Source organism: Lepisosteus platostomus, chromosome 12 (genome assembly GCF_059453375.1).
Source record: "Lepisosteus platostomus isolate fLepPlt1 chromosome 12, fLepPlt1.hap1, whole genome shotgun sequence".
Taxonomy (NCBI): Eukaryota; Metazoa; Chordata; class Actinopteri; order Semionotiformes; family Lepisosteidae; genus Lepisosteus; species Lepisosteus platostomus.
Window position 1 is genome coordinate 45,114,081 of NC_142622.1, and position 22,181 is coordinate 45,136,261.

At 37.4% G+C, this 22,181-nt stretch overlaps 1 protein-coding gene across 2 annotated transcripts in view; it reads right to left on the bottom strand.

Annotated features, from left to right (window-relative positions):
• Positions 1–22,181, bottom strand: part of grb10b (growth factor receptor-bound protein 10b) — an 88,766-nt gene that overhangs the window by 16,931 nt on the left and 49,654 nt on the right. For both annotated transcript variants that reach the window (XM_088602257.1, XM_088602256.1), the window contains exons 4-5: positions 18,446–18,665; positions 17,447–17,588 (exon numbers count right to left, since the gene is read on the bottom strand). In XM_088602257.1, the coding sequence (XP_088458383.1) occupies positions 17,447–17,588; positions 18,446–18,665 (362 nt within the window). The remainder of the gene's footprint in view (positions 1–17,446; positions 17,589–18,445; positions 18,666–22,181) is intronic.

Sequence of the window (22,181 nt, forward strand, 5' to 3'; positions counted from 1 at the left end):
CAGGGGATGGCTCGAGTCTTTCAGCTCTTCTGAGAGAAAGGAAGCCCTGTTACTATAGATGAGTAAGAGGTATGCATTCAATATAATGTTACAGCTGTGACCCAGTGGCTCTCTGAGCCAGGGAAAGCCCAGCAAGAGGAACTATGGACACTGTACAGCCACACAAAACAGATTCACTGCCTGACTGGGCACAGTTTGACAAATCAATAGTGTGTGTCTGGCAGAGCATGCTGTGTGAGTGTACACACATGTGCGTGTGTGTGTGTGTGCGGGGTCTAGAAAGAGATGAACAAAAAGACTTGGCAAACAGCACAGCTCTGCATTCCTAAATGCTGTTAAAAACTTCAGAAAAGTAATCTGATTCGAACGAGATTGTTATTAAATGACCGCAAACACACATTTCAAGAATACTTTGGAGATGCCTCTGAGCATTTTTGAGCTTCTGATCTTTCTAAAAAAAAACCTCATTTCTCAAAAATATACTCTGCTACCAATTCCATACATATAAATTAACATTTCATGTGTACAACTGGGTCTCCTTGTAAATATGACACACACTTTCAGCACCTTTAAATTAAATATTAACCTTCCATAAGATGCACATCACACAAAGTCCAAAACAAAAACACATGGCATAGTCCCTCAAGCCCTTTCCTCTACAGAGGAAGAGCTGTGTCCTCACCTCGTTCCATTACAAGAGTGGTCATTTACAGGTTCATGAGATTAAAGAGCTGTTCAGTTTGTATCATGGAACTCAGAACGTAACAAATGGTTTTACTGTATCAATACTGTATTAATGCTATTTAATTCCAGTCTAAAACATTAATTTCTCTGAATAAAGGATTACACGAGAGAAGGTGTAATCTCAACATTAAGCTCATTCATAATGAACTGCATTTAAAATGGTTAGTAAGACCTATTAATGTACATGTGTTTCAGATATTTGTTTATAAGTCTTACAAACTCATTGTTCTTGTAGGAATTTATAATAAACATTCATAAAAATCAAGAAAATAATCTGCCACAGTCCAATATGAATCATTTCAGCTGTTGTGTAAACAATTCTCAATGGAAAAAAAATTGGTAAACACTTGTGAATTGTATATAAAACATATCTGTCAAGAACTGCAAACTGCACAATGCAACAGTGACCAAGAATAAAATTAGCTATAAGTGAACATATGTAAAGTTTAAAGTAAAATGTACATTTCAAAGACAGTTTTTTTTTTGCATAAAAATAAAGTCTGGGTGGGAAGTATCACTATGATACTTCATTCTTTCTGAAAGAGGGGTTTAGGTAGTAATTTTCCACAGGTTTATTTTATTATGAGGTACTGTATGGCTCTTACTCCACTGACTGTTTCTGGAACTGACAAGAGGCATGAGCGGATTAAACGTGCCCCCTCACTGTACTGCTGTCAGCTTCCTGCCACTGATTTTCTTCTGAACCATCTTAAAAGGACCACCAGAGTGGCACATCTTAATTAGTACCTTAACTGTAACAACTGATCAGAAAAACGGACAGAAGCTGGGATACCAGGCATAAGTTCACAAAGGGAAATGCCAAAACAAAGCGATTCCACTTGACCCCGGGCCTTGTCAGACTGAAATGGGAAGGAAGGTTCACAGAAGGCCGGCCTGTTTTATCACAGTGGACGCTAGCCTCTCCCCCACTCCCTGCTCCACATTCCAGTACAAGTCCCACACCAGTGAAAACGCTCGGTTTTACGATGCAATCCAGAGAACAGATTAAAGGTGCTACAGGAGTTCATCCGCTACTGTGAATACTCTAAAAAAAATAAAGGAACAACTTTGCAGACAGTTCGCACAAGACAGGCTTTTGTCATGCCATGGCAAAGATTTAATTAAGCCCAATACATGCTTATATCTTAATTGTTTATAGACCTACTGGCTTTTAACATAATAGTGCAAGTTGAGTAAATCCACAGGTATGCTTTCAGTTTATTGAACACGATAAATCATGAAAATCTTTCACATTTCTGGCAGGAGTAGAATTAGAAAACCCCAAAAATGTATTTTAAAAGTTTTCCCAAACAGGCTCAACAGAACAGAATTGCTGTCAATGTTACAATTCACAAAAAAAGAGAGGAAAAAAATGGATTCATTAAAAATCACACTACAGCAGCAGTGTAGAAACCTGCGACTGAGGTCTGGATCTTCCTTTCCTGGGCATCTGCTCCCCGTAGGCAAACACTCCTCTCTTATTCAAAGAAAAGCCTCTTTAAAGATTAATAACTGCAAACACACGTGTAAAGTGCTAATCACGAGCAGAGTTTAAATCAACAGGCCTGATGTTATTTTTAAACAATCCCTGTAATTAAAAGGAGGGAAACAAGTTGTGTCACTGACAGACAGTGGTTTTGAAGATAAGAGAGATCAAAGAGATCTTGAACCCAAACATACCCTCACATGAGGTTTGACAACAGAAGATTGTGTTTTATACATTAAGATTACTATGGTAAGTAATTTACTTTATTCTTTAGCTATCTAACACTAGGCTACCCTGCCACAGAATAAAGAAACAAAATGAGAATGAAATGAAATTACAATGATCAATGCATTTTAAACTACTAACACAAAATACACCGCTCCATACCAATGATCACTTTTAGGCCGAGTGATCATTTCCTCTTATCTTGTGATTAGTTTTTGGCTAGTTTTGGCAACTTATATTGTATATTTCATCATTTAAGTAATTGTATTCAACAACCAACGTGGATCAAAAGTTTAAGAAAACCTTTTCTGTTGGGTTAACTCTTAATTATGTTTAATTTAATTTTTAAAGTGCAACTAGAAGTATAACTGCAGTCAACATTTAATCATTCTTGTAACCCTAACCATACCCTGGCCTAAAATGAATGCTCATTTAAATACCATTTTAACAGCGGTTTTCAGCTGATTGAAGACAATATATTTCCAAGAGTTTTTATCAATGGTTTTGATTGCTTTAGACTCATTTTACGGTTTGAGGAACATTTCAATTCTGATGACTGGAGGGCTTCAGACAGATTGCAGAGCTGCTCATTTGAAACCCCAGCTAGAGTTAGGTTTTTTTACACTCAGTGCTGTATTTCGGGGACCAAGTGAATTTCGGAGACTTTTGGCTGCTTATATTGCATTTTGCACTGTTCAGTAATTGTATTCCAAAACCGAGTCAGATCAAACATTGTAAAAAATCCTGTTCTGTTGGGTAAACTCTCTTCATTTTGGTTTCAGGAAACTCATTAAAAAATGAGTAACAAAATATTTGCTGTTTAGTCAGCTGACAATACTCATGCTAGAGGCGCAAGACGCAGACATGCCTGTAGGTGTAATACCCGGTGGGGGAGTCAATCTCCACACCCCTGACTCCTCAGCCAAGCACAGATACCAACTGCCTGAACCTCCGTCAGTTTGAAGCTTCATATACACCGACTTTGCTTATGCTAGGACCCGCTTTTAGACTCCGAATGTTTTTTCTCACGGCAGCCTTACGTTAAAATATTTCAATAAATTTTAAACTGGAGACACTCATCCCAAAGAAACCAATCTTTTAGGACTGGAACCACATTCTGAGAAAATTAAATCCTGTTTCTAAGCAATTCTAATATATTTTTGTTTTTACAATTCTAATACACCCCCCCACCCAAGAGACTTATTTTGAAATAAAACAGTAAAAAGAAGAGCAGTTATTAAAAATCGCATACATGTCATGTGCTTTTGTTTTTCTTCTCTTAAAGATTTTGAAAGCAAAAAAAGTTACAAAACTTTGTTGGCTTGTGTTCACCTGGTCCACAGGGGTCATGTGAAATGCTGTTTAGTCTGAATCATCTAAATAGCCAAGCAAAACCTTTTCACAAAAAATATCCAAATTAATATGCTGTGAACTTCTAAGCATAAGAAATGTGGTTTAAGAGTAAAGCAGATGGTCACTGCTTACATGTGATCCTTTGACAGCTAATATTCTCAGCTTTATCCAGAGTTACGTAGAGGCTGCAGAACCAGTGGCTTAAACTGCATGTGACATAGCCCTCTTCAGACACTAGTGGATTTTTAAAATGCTTTCTTACTTTTTTTGCTTACCAGTTTCCCTGGTTTAAAAGTTTCATTCCTTCTCCTGAAACTTTGGAAAAAAACTCCCTTCTTTTCATGAAATTGTTTTGTCAACATCTTCCACACCCAAGAGGACGTTAAGTCAACCTTGTCATTTCCGTTAGAAGAGCTAGTTTGAATTAGTACTGCAATACCAGTTATTACAGATAATGCACTTGAAGAAAACAGGGCACATCATTCTCACACGAAAAGGTTAGGCATCACTGGCTGAACACATCAAGTTCCCAGACCACAGAATTACCTCATGGATGTGTTCCTTGCAAATTAAACAAATGTCATTTCCTGAATAAAAAGCCATTGATTAACAGGAATGCATTTCTCCCTACCACTTATAAGTACTTCTTTAATTAATTTAACTAACCCCTTGTACTGCTTTCAATCTATTAAGCTTTCACATTGACTAATGAGATTGTGAACCAAAACCCCAATGTGGACAAATGAGTTTCAAAACGACATTCAAAGTTCCACTGAATGCAGACACTTCTATTCAAATTTTAATTGTTTTAAAGACAGCATTGTAGGATCTTTGCTGACTCATTAATTGCAAATCCTAACCGTTCCATGTTGTCCAACTGTCTTTTCAAATTAAGTTTTCCAGTAAGCTTACAGAGTGACAATTGAAAAATGAATAATTAGGAGAACCCAGAACAGATTCGTAACTCAAAGGTCAAGCCCAATCAATGACTGCATTTTTAAAATATATTCTGCAAGTTTAAGACTTCCTAGTGCTTTTGTAAATGCTTCATGCTCTATTAATCAAGATATTTTTATCCTTACGTATAGACCAAAACATAAATCATCTCTAGTAAAACGACCCTCCTATTTATTTCAGTTAAAAGGGGGATGCACAAGGAATTCATAACAGAGTAATTTTATCGGCTTTCAGGAACTTAACCTTATATCGCACGTCAGGAAGTATCCAGCAGTTAAGCAAAGCTAAATGCCAAAAGGCGCCAAATGCTACATGAGACCTGTACACATCTGGATGGGTCATGAGCAAATGAAATAGTGCTTGTGGACATGCAGAGGGCAGAGAGCCCCCTAGAGGAGAAATCACAGAGATGTGCCTGATGGTGAGAACAGAACATGGTGTTAAAGGCTTTTGGATGAGATTTTAACCCAAGATTCTCCTGAACCTTAACATTCCCATGGCAGTTTTAGAGAGAGAAATTTGTTTAAATTTCAGAAGTTTGAACCTAATTCCGTAAATCCTTCCATGTATACATTTTCATCATAGCCAGTTATGGATCAGTTTGTTTTCTATTCTCATATGACAGTTTCTACAGTTTGGGGAAAAATAATTCCAGTTTCGGGAGAAGGCATTTTCTTCCATTTTCAGTCGTGAGTCAATATTTTATTCCAGTGAAACAGTGTTGCTTTGGTTCATCACATAATCCAGTTTCTCCTTGCCAGGAACGCTCCAGCTCTAGACTTCCAATATACCCTTTAGGCATGAGTAGCTACCAACATTTTTGATATAACCATGCCAAGATCATTTATTCCCAACAACTTTCACTGATATCAGGAATTTGGCAACAAAAGCAAAATCCCCCTCATTATGAGCCCACTGTAACAGCACGTAACACAAGTAAAAAACTAGGAGAAGAATTTGAAAAGAGGAAATGACTTCTGGAGGCACAATTTAGTCATATTAATTACACCTTGAGACTAGGAAAGAAAAAAAAACTTGTCTTTTTCTCTAAAACTTTCATTCAATCCCCAAAGAGGATAGTTGACTTTGATACCTCTGGAGATACAGCTACCTAAAATTCAAAGTAGACGCTTACATTCCTGGTTATCCTTAATAAGGAAAAAGAAAACTTAACAAAACATTCACCTCCTGCACTTCAAGATCATTCCCAATCCATTGTCTAAATCACTTAGTCATCCCATATCCAGAAGAGGCACAAGCAGTAACCCTACAATATACTACCAGCATGACCGTACATAAGGCTGCACTGAAAACCCTTGGTACTGTACCAAAGGAACAATGGCTGAGCACTTGAAAAGAGGTAACAAGGAAAATACTAGTTTTTCAGCAATTTGCCTTCAGTACTGCTTGTTAAAAGTGATAAGTAAAATATAACTTTTTATGAAGCACATTCATAATCACAAATTTGAAAACAAAAACACTACACTGAAGATGGCTGGGTTTAGGCAGGAAAATGTTTTAAATAGGTTATGTAAAGCACACACTAGGATGAAACTGCAACTCTTTATACATGCCTTTTAATCTTGCAACTACATGACAGATATCTTACTTTTCATTAGCAGATGGTCCATCAATAAATAAAGCTCATTTGTCTTCCATGAAATACAGTACGCTTCACAAGTGGGAAAGAGTCTATCCTTTTTCAACACAGCCTCCTTGAACATTTGCCTGATACCTCTCGCAAGGCTATCCATAAAATCGTAAGAAAATTATGTTGATTGGTCCTTGAGCCACTACTGCTCTGCCAACTGAACCCAGGGGTTTCTGACAAGTGAGAGCAGCGGATGCCAAAAAAACTCATTGCTTAAGAGACATTAGGGAACAAGAAAGATAATGAGGATGCAACATATTCATTTTAAAATTATCAGCTACTCTTAAAGCATTCTGAAAATCAAAGTTAAAATGTCAGATCTGCTCAACAAAATGTCATTGCAGTTGCTACAAAAGGATGTTGCTGATAATCAGTTTAGGATTAGGAAAGAGTAATTCAGAGCTACTGAATTAATATGAAAATGATCTACATGCTTGGTTGGGAGTAAATGTGAAATGTTGACAGCATTATCTATTTCTTAATTCCAACCTAAGTAAAAAAACAGATAAATCTTTCTTTTACTTAATATGAAACAAATGTACTGTAGTAAAATTAAACCTTAAGAAAAGCCCTTAGGAAGAAGTGCAACATCAGATCAAGTCACTTTATCAAAGTGCAAGTAAAGCTGCAATTTATCAACGCTAACACTGCATCTTCAAACTTATTTTTGATGCCAAAAAAGTCAATTATTGCAATTTTAAGGCAGCCATTTAAGTCTAAGCATGTCCTTGCCAATACATCTCACTGTATTTTTTACAAGTATCATATTTCACGTCTTCTATGACTTCTGCCCTTCTGTGTATGGAATAATACAATTATAATGTTCCAGGCCTTCTGTGCTCTCACATGGATAATTACCATTTTCGCAGTCCTAAACCTGTTTTTCAAGCACAGTCAGTTTGGTTATGTCTTGACTGAATGAAAAATAAAAAGGTGGCACACAAAAAAATACTAACCTTAAAATTGTATGCTCTGCCAATGAAACTGTTCTGGGAAAATCGTAAGTATTTTATAATTACATACTGTCACAAACTTAAGACGTTAAAAATACAGAGCTGTCACTGCAGGTGCATTCTCTGTGTGCTCTCACTCCATAGGTAGTACTTTCTTCAACGTTGTGTAAACAAGATTAAGACAATGTGCAGCATCTCCATCATTTTACTGATAAATATCGTCCTAAATCAAGGAGGGAAAACTGACAAAGGGAAAGGCAATTATTCCTAAAAATACTGAAAATGACTTACACTGCTTTGCAGTTGTGTTTTTAGAATATATTAAAATATATAAGATTGCATATTTAAGTGATTACTGAAGCTTACTGCAGATGATCAGAACTGATTTAACATTCCCTTATGCTATCAATAGCAATTTGCACAACACTAAAAAGACTGCACTTTTTCAGTACCAAAGACATACAGTATCTGATGGAATATGATTTACAAAAATATATTAAAAATTCAAACAGATGACGCATTGAATTCCTTGCGAATACTTCAATAGAAAAAACAAACAGCTATCTATATGCAGATCAATCTGACCCATCTTCAGAGGTCTCCAGGTGTTTGGGGCCAGAGCCATTGCAGAGAGACTCTAAAAGACATTAAGACTCTACAAACCACAACCCTGATTCATCAGGAGTAAACTCCCACACACTACAAAGCAGTTCCTTCAAATTTTCATGACTTGACTTGGCATTGATTCCTGGGAATTTTCATCCAAGAGGATCAGAATTACAATATCGTTATAGGAGCTCTGTGAGGCTTTACTGTGCAGAAAACTTGGTTTAACTCGTTGGCAGTCTCTGCTTCTTTACTTAAATGTCCGCATTACAGGACACCAGAATACACAAAAAAAAACCCACAAACCTACTTCAAACATGGAATTATCATTTGCAAATCTAACTTCCTGTTGCTAGTCACTTATGAAAGATGAATACTGATTTCTACATCTGTACAAAAATCTGCTTTTAATCATTTCTTAACTTATATAAAATACAAGTACGTAAAATGTGGTCATATTGCCTTTCTAGGTTTCTCGCCACAATTTCCAATAAACTGTTTCACAGTTCAAGTTGTCTTTATTATTTGAATTATAGCTAAGAAATTTGTAAAGATAGGATAACCTAATTTCTGACCTAAAAACCCTTCAAGGCTTCACACCTGAAGGTGGCACAACCATTCGACTAGTCTTTGTTTCAAATTTGCCTATCCATAAATGGACTGACTACTTCACAAGCGCATGCAAAAAAGAACCCTGAATGACTGCAATCAAAAGAAAACCAATGATTTAGTGCAGCTGTTGAGTCAAGATACAGTAAAGGTGCCTTCTGCCAAGTATGCATTTGAAAAATGAATGCTGATATTGTCTGCATTTGTACATTTTATGGAAAATGAAATTTGCTTTGCAAATTTTTGTACATGGCTCATCTGAGCAAATGTGCCAAAAAACAACAACGAGCTTTTACTCTCTACAGTAGCTAAAAAGTGAGCCATGCCTTACTAATGTGAAATAAGACACTGGTAGACTAAAAGGACATATTCCTCAATGTAACCTTTTTTTGTTCAGCCAGACCAAAAATCCTGATTAAACAACTGTGCATGCATTTTTTGTACCATGTCTTTGGACGTTTCTGAAGTACCTATCAAACTAAGTGTTCTGATTTTATTTTTCCATTTTTTAATCTCTGAACATTTAACATTTCTGCCAGATAAAGACATAATACTGAATTAGGCATGTTAACAGGAAAAACATTGTGAAAATAGGAACTTCTGGAACACTCATATTTATCAAAAGCCCATTCTAAATGCGATTCCTAGGTGCTGTCAATTGGTAATTCTATTAATAATACCTTAAATTTGAGAAATCTTTACTTACATTTTCCAGAAAAATAAAAAACAAGGTGCAACCTTTTTTGCAAGGGATCTCCAAAATTAAGGTGGACAACTAAAGATACATGGCAAAAAACTTACTGTCAGCACAGCACAATCTCTGACCTGCTTATGATGACCGTGTTCATCTGCTCCTGGAAATCCATTTGGCTAAAAGACATACTGGCATACACTGAAACCAAAAACGTTTTTCTATCCAAAATGTTATTTTCAAATATACCTGTGTCTGTACTAGTTTGAGGTAGATCACAACCCCCACCTAGAAATTGCAACCCCTTTAAACTACAAAGTTTAATTCACTACAGAAGACAATGCCACTAATAATAATAATAATAATAATAATAATAATGTTTCTTTATTAGCCCTATACAATTTCTTGCATTAGGATTTTTTCTTTTCGCATACCTTTTGCGAAACATTTCGTATGCTCCACTACCCAGTAACGCTACAAAATCTATATCTTGTTGCAGAGAAGACTCCAGTATTCAAACTAGATCTATTACTACACAGCAAATCTAAACAAACAGTACAGTGTACACTTTGCTATAGATGATTGCCCATGTGAAGTCTGTCCACCTACAAACTCGTTGTACAAGTGATCAGTCAACTCACATTAAGAAGCAAAAAAAAGAAAAGAACAAATGTATTAGGTGAATAAATGGCAAAGGGAAAGCATTTGATTGTACTAGATTGATAGAGCCAACTAAATACAGATGTGAATGAGTTCTCAGAAAAACTATTTATAGATAGACAAATAAGAATTCTCCCTGTACCACACATTATATACTTCTACACCAAATATATGTTTTCTACCACATGATCCCACGAAGAGCTAAAAACTACACTATACATCCTACAAAGTTCTGTAGGAGCTTCACAGTACCCATTGAAAAAAGTGCAGATAATCGTCTATTTTGAGAAGGGAAGTGGACCGTAACAAAGAATTACATCATCATGTTGTGACTAGACAATTAACAGAGCACAAGCTTTACTGTACTCGCACTGTACTCAAATGACTAGCCTCCCATTTCTTTTGGGGCTCAATTTGGCTAGCAGGTGCTGTAATGAGCACATGGAGACTACACATGCATTAAGGTTATTCCTCAAAGAAACCCTCCAGCTGTTTTAGAAATGTTACTTCACCCAGACATGGTGAATGCTAAGAAATTGAATGTCGGACAGAGAAGCATTTTTATAAATGTTGTCCTTTGACCACTGCCTATCACAGAGACTAATAGGCATGACCGGAGAACTGAAGAAAGCTGTAAAAGTTAAGGAGTTGAAAAGAATAAAAAGCAGACGTCCCAATATGCCGGCTGTTTCTAAAGTTAGTTACTAAGCAGTTTCATTGCACATCAGGAGGTACAGTAAGGTTTTACATTGTGCTTTGTGCTTCAATAATGAGGTTTTGTTGGGGAGCAGCCAGGAAATCTTTTCATGCCTCAGCTTTTCTCTCCTGATTCTACTCTTTAATTATTTTCAGACAAATTAGGTCAGCTGCCTTTCTTAATTTTCCTTGTTTCACAGGTTCTACTACTTTAAGTGGAGAACTAAAAAACAACTAAGTTTTCCGTCTGGAAGACGGCCCGATCTCCAGGCAGTCTGATATGAGAAAACCAGCGGTGGCCCTGCTGTCACAGATGGAAGGATAGTTTACTTCCTCCAGAAAGCTATGGATTGAAATGTCTTGTGTCGTCTTGATGACCTACATGCAGCCCGATTCTGTACTAAAATGACCTGTTCAGCTGTAGATCTTATTGCTACAAGCTCTGCAGCCATCAATAGTCCTTTGAAAAGCAAAAAGATTTAAGGATTTCTAGAATGCCAGTGAGTTCTTCCTGACTAAAGCAAATTCAAGAAGAAAACGTAGTAGAAAAACTTGCAAGCAAGAGCATTAATGTATTTGCAAGCTGCAGTAGTGCTCTGTAACAAGGAAGTGCATTTCTGAGAAACGGAAGTCAAGTTCTTTACACAAATGTTTGTGGAGTGCGGAGCAAGCTAACCAGGAATGTTTAACAATTATCAGTTACTAACTACCAAACAGCATGTTCTCATCTGTGAAACTTGCGTTTTCTGAAAAACAATGTAGAACAATGATCAGTAAAACCTACCATTTTCCCCGGTGGTGGAACAAGCCGGCATCACACACCAGGGCAGGACAGGAGCATTGTAGGCCAAGTTCTTGCATCTCCTCACCCTATGACTTTTGACTGGCTAATGCTTTTATCCAAAGAGACTTGTGTACCCACTTGTACATCTGGACATTCCCGAAGCAAGCCGCGTCAAGCACCTGGCTTGAGTGCACAACAGCTGTGACTTTCAGGATATTAAGCCACCTCTTCCAGTGATGAGTCCACCGTTTTATCCGAATGCATTCCACACTGTGCTGTTTAAATTATTTCGCATTATATTAGTTAAGCCAGTTCTTATATTTCTAGTTAAATAGGAACAGTAAAATAAAAAGGGGACAATTTGCCCCATTTAGCCCAGCTGATAGCAGCTAATTGGTCCAGGTATCTCAACTACAGTAGCTATTCCTTTAAAAAAAGGAAAGGTGTCTGTACTGTAAACCAATCTGGTAGCTTGTTCCATCCTCCAAAACCCTTTGGGCAAAGAGTTTCCTGTCCCGGGCACATTGATGTCAGAGCTTACAGAACTGGAGCAAAACCTACAGAATTAAGAACAGCTTTAACAGCATTGGAATATTCTTCTGCTAGAGAAAAATATTTAGTTTAAAACTAATGCATCAATTGCATTAAGAGACCAATTGATAAGAATCTGAATGCAGTTGCTTTGATACAGCTGAATTGGTATATTTAACACTGAAAGAAATCTAACCTCTAACGCATTAACAAAAAACATGGCTAATATGTGAAATACTATTTTATATAAATTAACAAAAGGTTATGAACACATTCTTTTCAGTACAGTGTAATTGTGATTTCAATACATGGGGATGCTGGTGCATTGCTAATGGGTAACATGGTTGTTACCATTGATGCCCCAAAAGCTCAGGGTGCTGGGTTTAACTGCAGAGTTGACTATCGCCCTGTGTTGTTGTGAGTCATGGGCAGGTGCTTTGCTTTTCTTCTGTCACCCATCTCACCAAAGACAGGGGTTAGACTGACTGCTTGCATGACAGTTCATCACTGTTTTGGTAGAATCTAGATTTTTTAATACACTGGGAAAACTTGTCATTCTATTTACAAACAACAGCAGCTGCTATGATACGGGTTGTCACAAAATAAACACTCCCACAGCAGGTCCAAACCTACAAAGATGATATGAATGTTCACTAATGTTTAGTCACTCAGCTGAAAGAAAGAGAATGGTAACCGTAGCCCAGAGACGAGCATACAGTGTCTGTGCATTTCAGTAAAAATTAGTTTCCTTGCCGTACAGAATAAGTCATTTTTAGAAAAACAAGTGTTTCATGTTTATAAATTTTTCTAAAATAACACATTAATCTTGACTGGTAACGTAGTTAATTAACAGGGTGGACCGATGACAGACAAATTTGAATTTGAAGGACAACATTTAATGATGCTGACCATAAAACATTTAAGCGCAATCTCTTATGGAACAGAGTAATAAATGAAAATGCAGTTCAGTAATTCAGTGAACTTGCAGAAAGCCAAGAATAACACGCATGGAAAATATGGAGCACTTGAGCAATAAAAAGTTATCACAACCTCGCAGTTTATGTCCCTTTCCAGGCTGGGTGTTTGGAGGCGCAGTGGACAGAGTGAGCTGGCGCTGGTGGAAGGGCAGGCCAGCGGACTGGAACTGATGCTATCGGGTTTGTGGGCGATGAGGAAAAACACTGTGCTGTAGCCGCTGTAGAGAGGAATTTTATCTTTCAGCACAGACGGGATACTGCCTAAGTCAAAGAGGAGGACACGCTGCTTTCATAACATTCATTTCTCACCCATTAGAAAGATTCATTATTAAACAAAGAACCAGGAGAAGCAGAGCTTATGGGCTCCTAAGCCTCACCAGAGAGTCTTTCTTCCTCACAGGAAAGCTGGCTTTACGGGTGTGAGCGGGACAAGAGGCTTCTCTCAAATCTTTTCTTTAGGCAGCAATAAAAAGAAGCTGTGTATTTTCTGAAGACAGCATTTCTTTAGAGATTTAATAGGGGAATTACATTTCCTTTTAAATTAACCAGCAAGCTTTTGTTAAAGATCCGGCATAGTAGTTTTATATGATATGATATTAGTTCAGTTGTACGTGTGGAAAAACCTAGTAATTAGACGAGACTTTTCTTCAGTTGTAATTTGTTTTAAGCTGAACTGTGGATTTATCAACAACCAAGCAATACCTTAAATTCAAAGGCTTTTACAAAGCCCCGATACATTTGTAGGTTAACATGCAAATACTGCAGTAAGTTACAAACAAGAGGCCACTGGACCCAAACAGATTTAGAGTTTAAAATGACAGAATTTATTGAATTTTTGCCATTTGCATATATTATGCCAGTCCTAGGTTGATACACTACAGACCAGAAATCTGTTTTAGTAAGGAATGGTAAGAAATTGGGAAATTGCTTGCTGCAAAATGATTCTGAGCAGATTAGATAATAAAACGCACCCTCTGACTTTCTCATTATTGTTTATGTTTTGAACAATTAAAACCACTTCTTAATAGCTTATGGTGGTAATGATGCACAGATAGGGGAGCTCTGAAGTGACTAGCTGTTCACATCCCTTAAGATTCAGCATTAAATTGATACTTTACATCAATATGACTCCTATTACTGATCTACTGTAAATATGAAGACTCCTCTCATGATAGAATCAAGTGTGAAGTGACAAATTCACCCTTTTCAGCAACAGCAGCACCACACAGCAGGACAGTCAGCCACAGAAACTGCCATTCTGCAGTTAACATGTTCATGGGGTGTTTAACACATCTTTACTCGCTTAAAAACCCTTGAAGACTGAAATGGAAATCATGCCCAAAAATCTGTTTGATTAGGAAACCATCGTTGGGCACTTGCTAACACTGCTTAATTTGGTACTTTCATAATGTAAGTCAAACTGCACTGCACTCTCTACAAGAAAAAATATTTTTAATGTTTTTCTCTGCACAAGTTCTTTCCCACATTGTCTGGAACACAAATCAACCAACAACCTATGCTCCTGGAGTTTGGTGCATAAACAAAATCTTGCAAAATGTTTAAGGTTTAGTTCCTCAATTTATTCAATTCGACGTACTGCAGGTGCAAAATAACAGATGGAACAACCTGTACAAAGGTAAAATGAAAATACTTCATGTATTTGAAATCTGAAAACTTAATAAATCCTTACAAAAGTCAAAAACAAAAGTCTTGTCAGAAAGAAACCACCATCAAGGTACAGTAACTGCTGTTTTGGAGTTAAAAAAACAAAGACAACAGATTCGGAAAAGCTAATTTTTTGTTACTTTGCGATTTGATAACATTAGGTAATTGCTCTTCCACTGGTAACTGTTTTAAATAAAAATATCTGAAAAAACCATTGTAACTTATTCTGTTTAATAAATTGTACCCTTGTTCTTGAGGGAATTAATTTTAATTACCATTTAAGTAAAAAAGTTAAGTAAGAACAGTTAAGCTTCTAATGTACTATAATTACAATGTACTGTATCTAATGTAAAGTATGCATTGCCTGTGATTTACATTTCCAAACACTTTGCAAGATTCCCTATAGTTTCCTTTTTTTACTCTTCTGTACTAGTACCTAATATTTAAAGTAAAAGATCAAAGACAGGATCACATTGATAAAGAACAGACATGCAACCACAGTCTGAATGTTGTAAGGCACTAAAAATCTGTAAAAACCAGAGTTTTGAAGAACATGACCATGTCCCTGCAATGCTGTGGGTTCAACGACAGAAACCCAAAAGCAGTCAAGCACAGACAAAGGTCATGCTGCATCTGAGTTGCATAAGTGTTTATATTGACTCCCAGGATGGGGGAAGAAGCACTGCAAAACAATGTAAGGAGACAAATCTTGCTACAGCAATTAAGTGTCAATTGTGCATAATCATTCTTCTTGGCTTCATGCAGCATTTTGTTCGTCAAACTATATTTGCTTCTGATCACTTTTTAGATATTTCTGTCCACCCAACAGGGAAAAAAGAAAATCATCCAATAACAGCTGCTATGTTTGTCACGTGTGCTAAAAAGAGCAGGATTTCTCACAGAAGGCAGAGTTATAGGAAAGTGACTGTCCTCTATCATTTATTTGGCACATTACAGTGAATTTAATGATTTATCATAGCACAATATGGAAAAAAGATCAGTGTAAACAGGTTAAAAATCTGTATACAGACTATGTTCTGCTGAAGAAGCATCTGTTCACTACACAAAGCCATTTGTTACATATTGTAGCCAAGTTATCTGAACAGCTAAGAGAATAAAACAGTCAGTCACTTACAGCTGCAACTAAAACAGTTATCAGGAAAAAGGAGGATTTACTGCAGCAGTTGCATTGAGATTGAACAGACATGATACAGGTACACTGATGATGCAGATTCACACTTGTCAGTTACAGGCATGAATTCATTTTTGTCCCTACTGTGTGAAAATACAGTGAGGTTAATATGATTTTCCTGGGGTGGGAAAAAAACACAAGATACGATCAGGTGCAGGAAGGAAGGGCTTGGTTCTGTATGTTTTGTTCTTGCAGAAATCTTGCGAAAGGGAAGCAGTTGTCTTCTTTGGGTGTTTGTGGGAAAGCAGTGCCCAGTGTGATGACTTGAGTTTAGCAGGATGCTGAAGGTTAATGAGGTTCCAGGCAAGCAAAGAGTGGTGAAGGGTTTCGGTACAAACAGGGAGAAAAGGGTGGGGAAACCAAGTTTCCTGAAGAGGAAACATTTTGAGAAATGACTCTTTCCAAAGAATTAACTGTGTGAAAGGAGATGGATCTTAACCGTGGTTACATTCTGTATTCCCTTGTCTAGTATGTTGCATTCCCAGTCCCAGGCACCGCAACAGTGGCCTGATTTTGAGACATGCTGTCTGTCACATTGCACAGCACGTGGGAAATTAAGGGAGCAACTGCATTTGATATCCGCTTAAGAAATTCAACCCAAGATTTTATCCAAACAAAACTGATTTTGAAATTGTTCATTATCATATGATCATTAGTATGACTGAAGAATAAGACCAAAAACCTGAAATCTGAATGAGGGTAAAGTACTGCTGTTGATCATTAGATGTTAAGAAATTTATGGTATAAGCAATTACTATATTTAACCTAAAAACCCTTTAGAAAAGGACACATACCTGGTTTTTAGAGTGTGAGGTATTGCTGAAATTCAAAATACCAATATCATTCACATTTTTGAATGCTTAAATCAACTGAGGAAACCAAGTGAGCCAAATCTTACAGACATGCAGCGAAAATATATCTGGCACATAACAGGAACTAGATATTCATTCCACGTATCTACAAGGAAAACAAGACAGAACAGTCCTCTGAAGCCAAAAAGTGACTCATGTGAAAAAACAGAGCCTCAAACAGAAAGCAGAACAGTTGAGGATATTGCTGATTTATTATTCTAGATGACATGATTACCATGAACCATTTAACAAAGCTGCAGACAGCTCAACTCGGTTAATAAGTCACTTTAGGTTTCACTTGGACCACAAGGAAAAGGAAATGCCAGCTCTGTCAAAGTGACTACTTCAATTTTACAATCTTAAGCCAGTTTTGATCCCCTTGACTGCTGCCAATTGTCATCCTTAAGTTACTGAAAGGAACTAGTATAAATTCTGAATATCACCCACCAGCAGTACTGATAGGATGGTACTGTGCAAGTAAGCAAGTATCTTATTTACAGCTGTTGTTATGCATCAGTATAACACTAGTCTGACAGTGTTTACTAGTGAAAAAACAGTCAGCCCTGCAGTGGGACCCAAAAGCCCCTACTAGTATTCTGTGCTCTAGTGCCCTTCCTGTTCCTACTGCCTGCTAGTCTTAACATTTAACTGAATGCTAAACGTCCTAAAAATATTACTGTAAGTAAGCGAATGTAATCTCTTTATCTAGCAATAACTATATGTTAATAACTAAAGGAACTATATACCCAAGTGAGTGACTGATTGGTCTCTGCCTTCCTACCCACTACCTAAACATAGAGAAGGACAGGACTTACATATTGGCCAGAAGGCTGACACTGAGGTAAGGAGCCAGGACTGAGGACAGGAGAGCTGGCTGGGCTGCACAGTTCAGGAAAGGGATTTGGGATGGCTGGCAGAGATGATGTCCGAAGCTGCTGCTCCTCTTCTTGAAGTCTCCTGTGCAAATGGGAAGAGAAGTCATGTCCAGAATTCCAGAAGCTTTTTTCCCCCCATGTTCAAACTCGGATAAAAACTTACTCGGCAGGACTGTGGCATTCAAAATCTTGAACTTTGAAAGAAGGTACAAAAACAACAGTTACAGAGAAGAATTCTGACATTACTAAAATGTTAAAAGCACCTGGATCTGAACACAGGTTCACAGGCAATAATTAAAAGAAATAGCAGAAAAGTCTCAAAATACCTCAAGTGCCTAATGTCCCAGAAGCTGATATAGCCTACTAATCTACTAATTTACTTATTCTCACATGCACAGCAGCAGCTCTTTCAAACTGACATGTTATTTCAATTTCTAACACATTTGTAGTTGAAAGTGTTTGCAGAACTGAAGTGTTGCACGTGGGTGGATCACCTAACAGGACAAAAATGCTTTCCTCAACCTCTTCACAGATAACTGACTGAAATTCAACAGACCACTCAGGCTTACGTAATACTTAACCGCTAAAAAAAAGTATTTCCAGGTGGTTCATTGTAAATGAAGGGTAAACCCTAAAGAACTAAGGCTACTTGTCCACATTCAGGTTATACCACAAACTGTGACCATGAGCTCGTAGCTGGCTGGTGGTCACTGGGAATTTGGCATCAGCCCATGACTGCTCTGTGTGAGCAACACCAGACCTGTCCATGACAGAAGGGAATTATTCTGACCTTTGAAAATGCAATTAGGAACAAATGTAGGCCAACTTCACAATGTTCCGTGGAGGGAGAAAGATTTAAATTTTGACATTTCGTTAGTAGCTTTCAACCGGTTAAATGTCTGCAAAGAAGGGCTGAGAAATGGAAAATTTGTATTATACCTTACAGCATGAATATGCATTGGCTGAGACCTCCTCACTTTCTGCCGTGGGGATGTGGGCTGTGCAGGGGGATTTATTCCTGAGGTCTGGAGGGGTGCACGGTGGAACTGGCCATTTTGAAGCAGAGGGGCCGACTCGGACTGCACACTGCATGTAGAATAGAGGCTCTCGAAAGAAGAGTTCATATCATTTACCAAAGCTTCCAGGTCAACGTCATCATCTGCAGAAAACAAAATCACATTTAAAAGCAAAGAAATAACTATACATTATAGAAACAAGTAATGGGGTTATTCCATGCTGAAAAGAGAAAAGACAACGCTTCAGCTGTGAAGCCTTCTTCAGGTGTTTGGTGGAAGCACCTCTGGCATCAATTGCAGCCACTGTTCTGCACTACAGCATGTTGCATTTAGACTGAAATACTCAGATTTTGTCTCATCTAAGCACAAAAACCTTGCCTCATTTGCAGTATTACTTGTATGCTTTGTTGCAAGTCCAGCTCCAGGACGTGGATGGTTTTTCAGTCATGACTCTGTACTGCCAATCTGCCATACAGACCAGCTCTGTCATTGAACCCTGGAGCTTTTCCAAAGTCACTGTTAGCCTCACTAGTCAGACTGGTCAGGGATGTCCCTTCTTAACACACGTGGACCTATGAAATACACTTCACTGCAAGACTTTCCAAAAGTGTTTGAGAGGCTTAGACAAGTCTCAATTTTAATTACTAAGAAAATATTTGTAAACTGAAAAATTGTCTATATGAAAGACTTGGTATCAATGTAGATTTGTTTAGTTTTACTGATTACCAGCACCACTACTTGTATACTGTTTTCAGAAATAAACTTAATATCATATCTAATCAAGAGAAGTTTATCGCAACTGCAATTTAGGGGGAATGGCACAGGGTCAGATTAGATGCTTGGATTGATTATTTTCAGGCAATATATTTAATAACCTTCTTACTGCTGTTTTCTATAACTCATAAACAAAGTGAATTTGTAAGCTCTATCTGAAGTGATCAATAATTCATACAGTGTACTATCAGTCAACAATTGATATTTTCTATGCTCTTCTAATGCTTTGATGGGGTACTCGTTGGCATTCTTTAGTGTTTGAAGAGAGTTCAGAAACCAACAACTACACTTGCCATCATTGTCCACCCCTTTTGTCTCCGGCCTGTTTCTACCCCTTAATGATTTGGATTTATTAGAAAAGAAGACGGGACGCCAAGCATTTCTTCTCTATACTGTCACTGCCAGATTCAAGGCAAAGTTCAAAGAGATTCTTTGGTGTGAAACAAATGAAAGCAGCTGTAAACAATTTGCCTTAGACAAACTTTTGCAATCACAGCACTTGAGGCAGAATATCTATAATTAACATAAGCAAAGCTATAATAAGTTAACTCCCTTCTAGAAAATAAGTAACACAAATTGCCATCTATGCATCATGGATGAGCTTAAGAGTTTGTATAAAACTTGCATTTGCAAGTTTATAGGGAAAGCACCACAAACTTATGAACCTTACATGAATATGGTAAAATAAGTTGGGAAGTAGAAAAAAACCTTCACTAGACCCATAGAAGGACCCAGATTATATCAAAACGGATCCACTTGGCACTCGCAAATTATAATTTGTTCTTGATGGTAAATTTCCACTCTGAAGACACAAGAGACCTCTTGGAATCAAAGAGCCATCAACCAAGACGCAAGTTTCAAATCTGAGATGAACGTGTTCCGATTAACAATGTAATGATTAAACATTTCTCAGAACCCTACATTGCAAATGGTGCCAAGATAAACAATGTCTATTGTAAACCAATATCTTCTGAATCAGTTTAGCTAAAGCATTAATCACAATCTGGCTGCAGCATCCTGACCGATTTCCTGGATCATCGGTTTTAGAGTCTAATCATCACTGATTAAGATAAAACAAAAATCACAGAGCAGGAATTTGAATGTACTGTGGAAGTCTGTACAAGGTTTCGGCACCTGCCAAACTGTTAGGGTTGGTTCACAAGAACTCTGAATGTAACCCGAAGAAGGCTCCATGCTTGAAATGCAGAAAAAAGAAGAAACATTATGTCTCAACCAAGAATAAACTTCTTAATTATTTAATGTATTGCTAACAGGATGATGTCTTTGAGCATGTAATGGTGAGTTACGGCTTTGCTAATATCACTAGCTGGAAAAGGGTAAGCAAAGTTTTCATATGATGAGAACACACTTTTCTTCTGCCCCATGGTCTTTGTCTTCTCTGTTTAATAGGCAAATACCATGATAAACAGTCTAGGGAGTTGAGTAAAATGCTCTACCATGACCCAAGTGTATAATTGACCCTTAATGGTTTTTAACAATCCCTGAAACAGCTGCTTTATACACCCTGACAAAAAAGTACGCCGCTGAAAACAGTCTAATTAAAACAATAAGGTTAGATGAATTTATCAATGTATTAGGTGTTCAACAAGTTTTAACAGCGGTAGCAATGCAGAACAAATATCAACGCTGAACAGTGGTTTTTCGGAAAGACGGAAGTTAAACCTAATTCCCAATAGAGGTACACAAAGACTGGACTCGAACCCTGGTGGAGTGGAAAGACAAGGCCTGAAACCGCCTGGCGATGGGCCCAGTCAGCAGAAACCAAAAACTGACATGTCGATTGTCGACGTATTCTCTTTGATATGCTCAGAAATTCTTTTGAACTTGTTTTCAGTTCATGGCTCAATTTATTCTGCTTAACTTTAATCTTCAAACAGTACAATACATTTTCTTGCTGACGTTATAATCTTAAGGGTCTTGCCGACATCAACAAAACACAGAAGCTGTATTAAAAAGATAATAAAATACACTCCTAGGTTAGAAACTGTCACAGTCCAACGGAGGTGTATGGACAGGTTCAGCACTCAGGTGCAATGACAAACACAAACTGACCACATGAGAATGTCCTGTCTTGCATGTCCTGTCTCTATTCACAATTTCTATATCTTTCCATGTCTACCCTACAGACATTTGGACACAATGTCACAAGAAGTATCAATCAGACATACGGGAGGCTGGATACTTTCTTTACTCATGGAAGTCAATTATGAAACATTAACATGGAATATCAATGCCTTAAAACAAATTATAAAATATTGTTTAGGCCACTTATACAGTTTTAGGAATTTGGATGAGAAGAAAAGGCAGAGCAACTTTTCAGTGAAGAAAAACACTGCGAAACCCATCCTTTAAGAGTGGTGCTGTTATCTCACTGAAACATCTGCAGTCTAAACTGTGTGGGCTCCTTGTTCATGATAAAAACAAAGATACAGTATCTTTAATCCTGTTTACGGCTTATTCTGCAAAATTCAAGGTTCAGCAAGTTCATCATCTTGTTTAATAAAAGCAGAGTAATGCACACAACAAAAAGTGACAAACAGCTCCCTCTAGTGAGTGCAAGAAAATCTAATATTAACTGTAACAAGTGAGCAGTCACCATGGAAATTTCAGGTCCCATGTCATCAATAAATTGTATGCTGCAATCAAACCTGAATCAAGTGTAACCATGGTTTTCACTAAGATGTTGTCCAAGGTTTTTATATCAACTGGAGGTTTTAAGTAGATTTATACAGTGATCAACTCATTCATCCTTTTCATCTTTGCCATTTCATCATACAATGAAATTATTTCAAACAGACTGGAGTATTTGATAACATGATTACAGTGCTGTAAAATGAAAACTACATACAACAGCAATGTGTTCT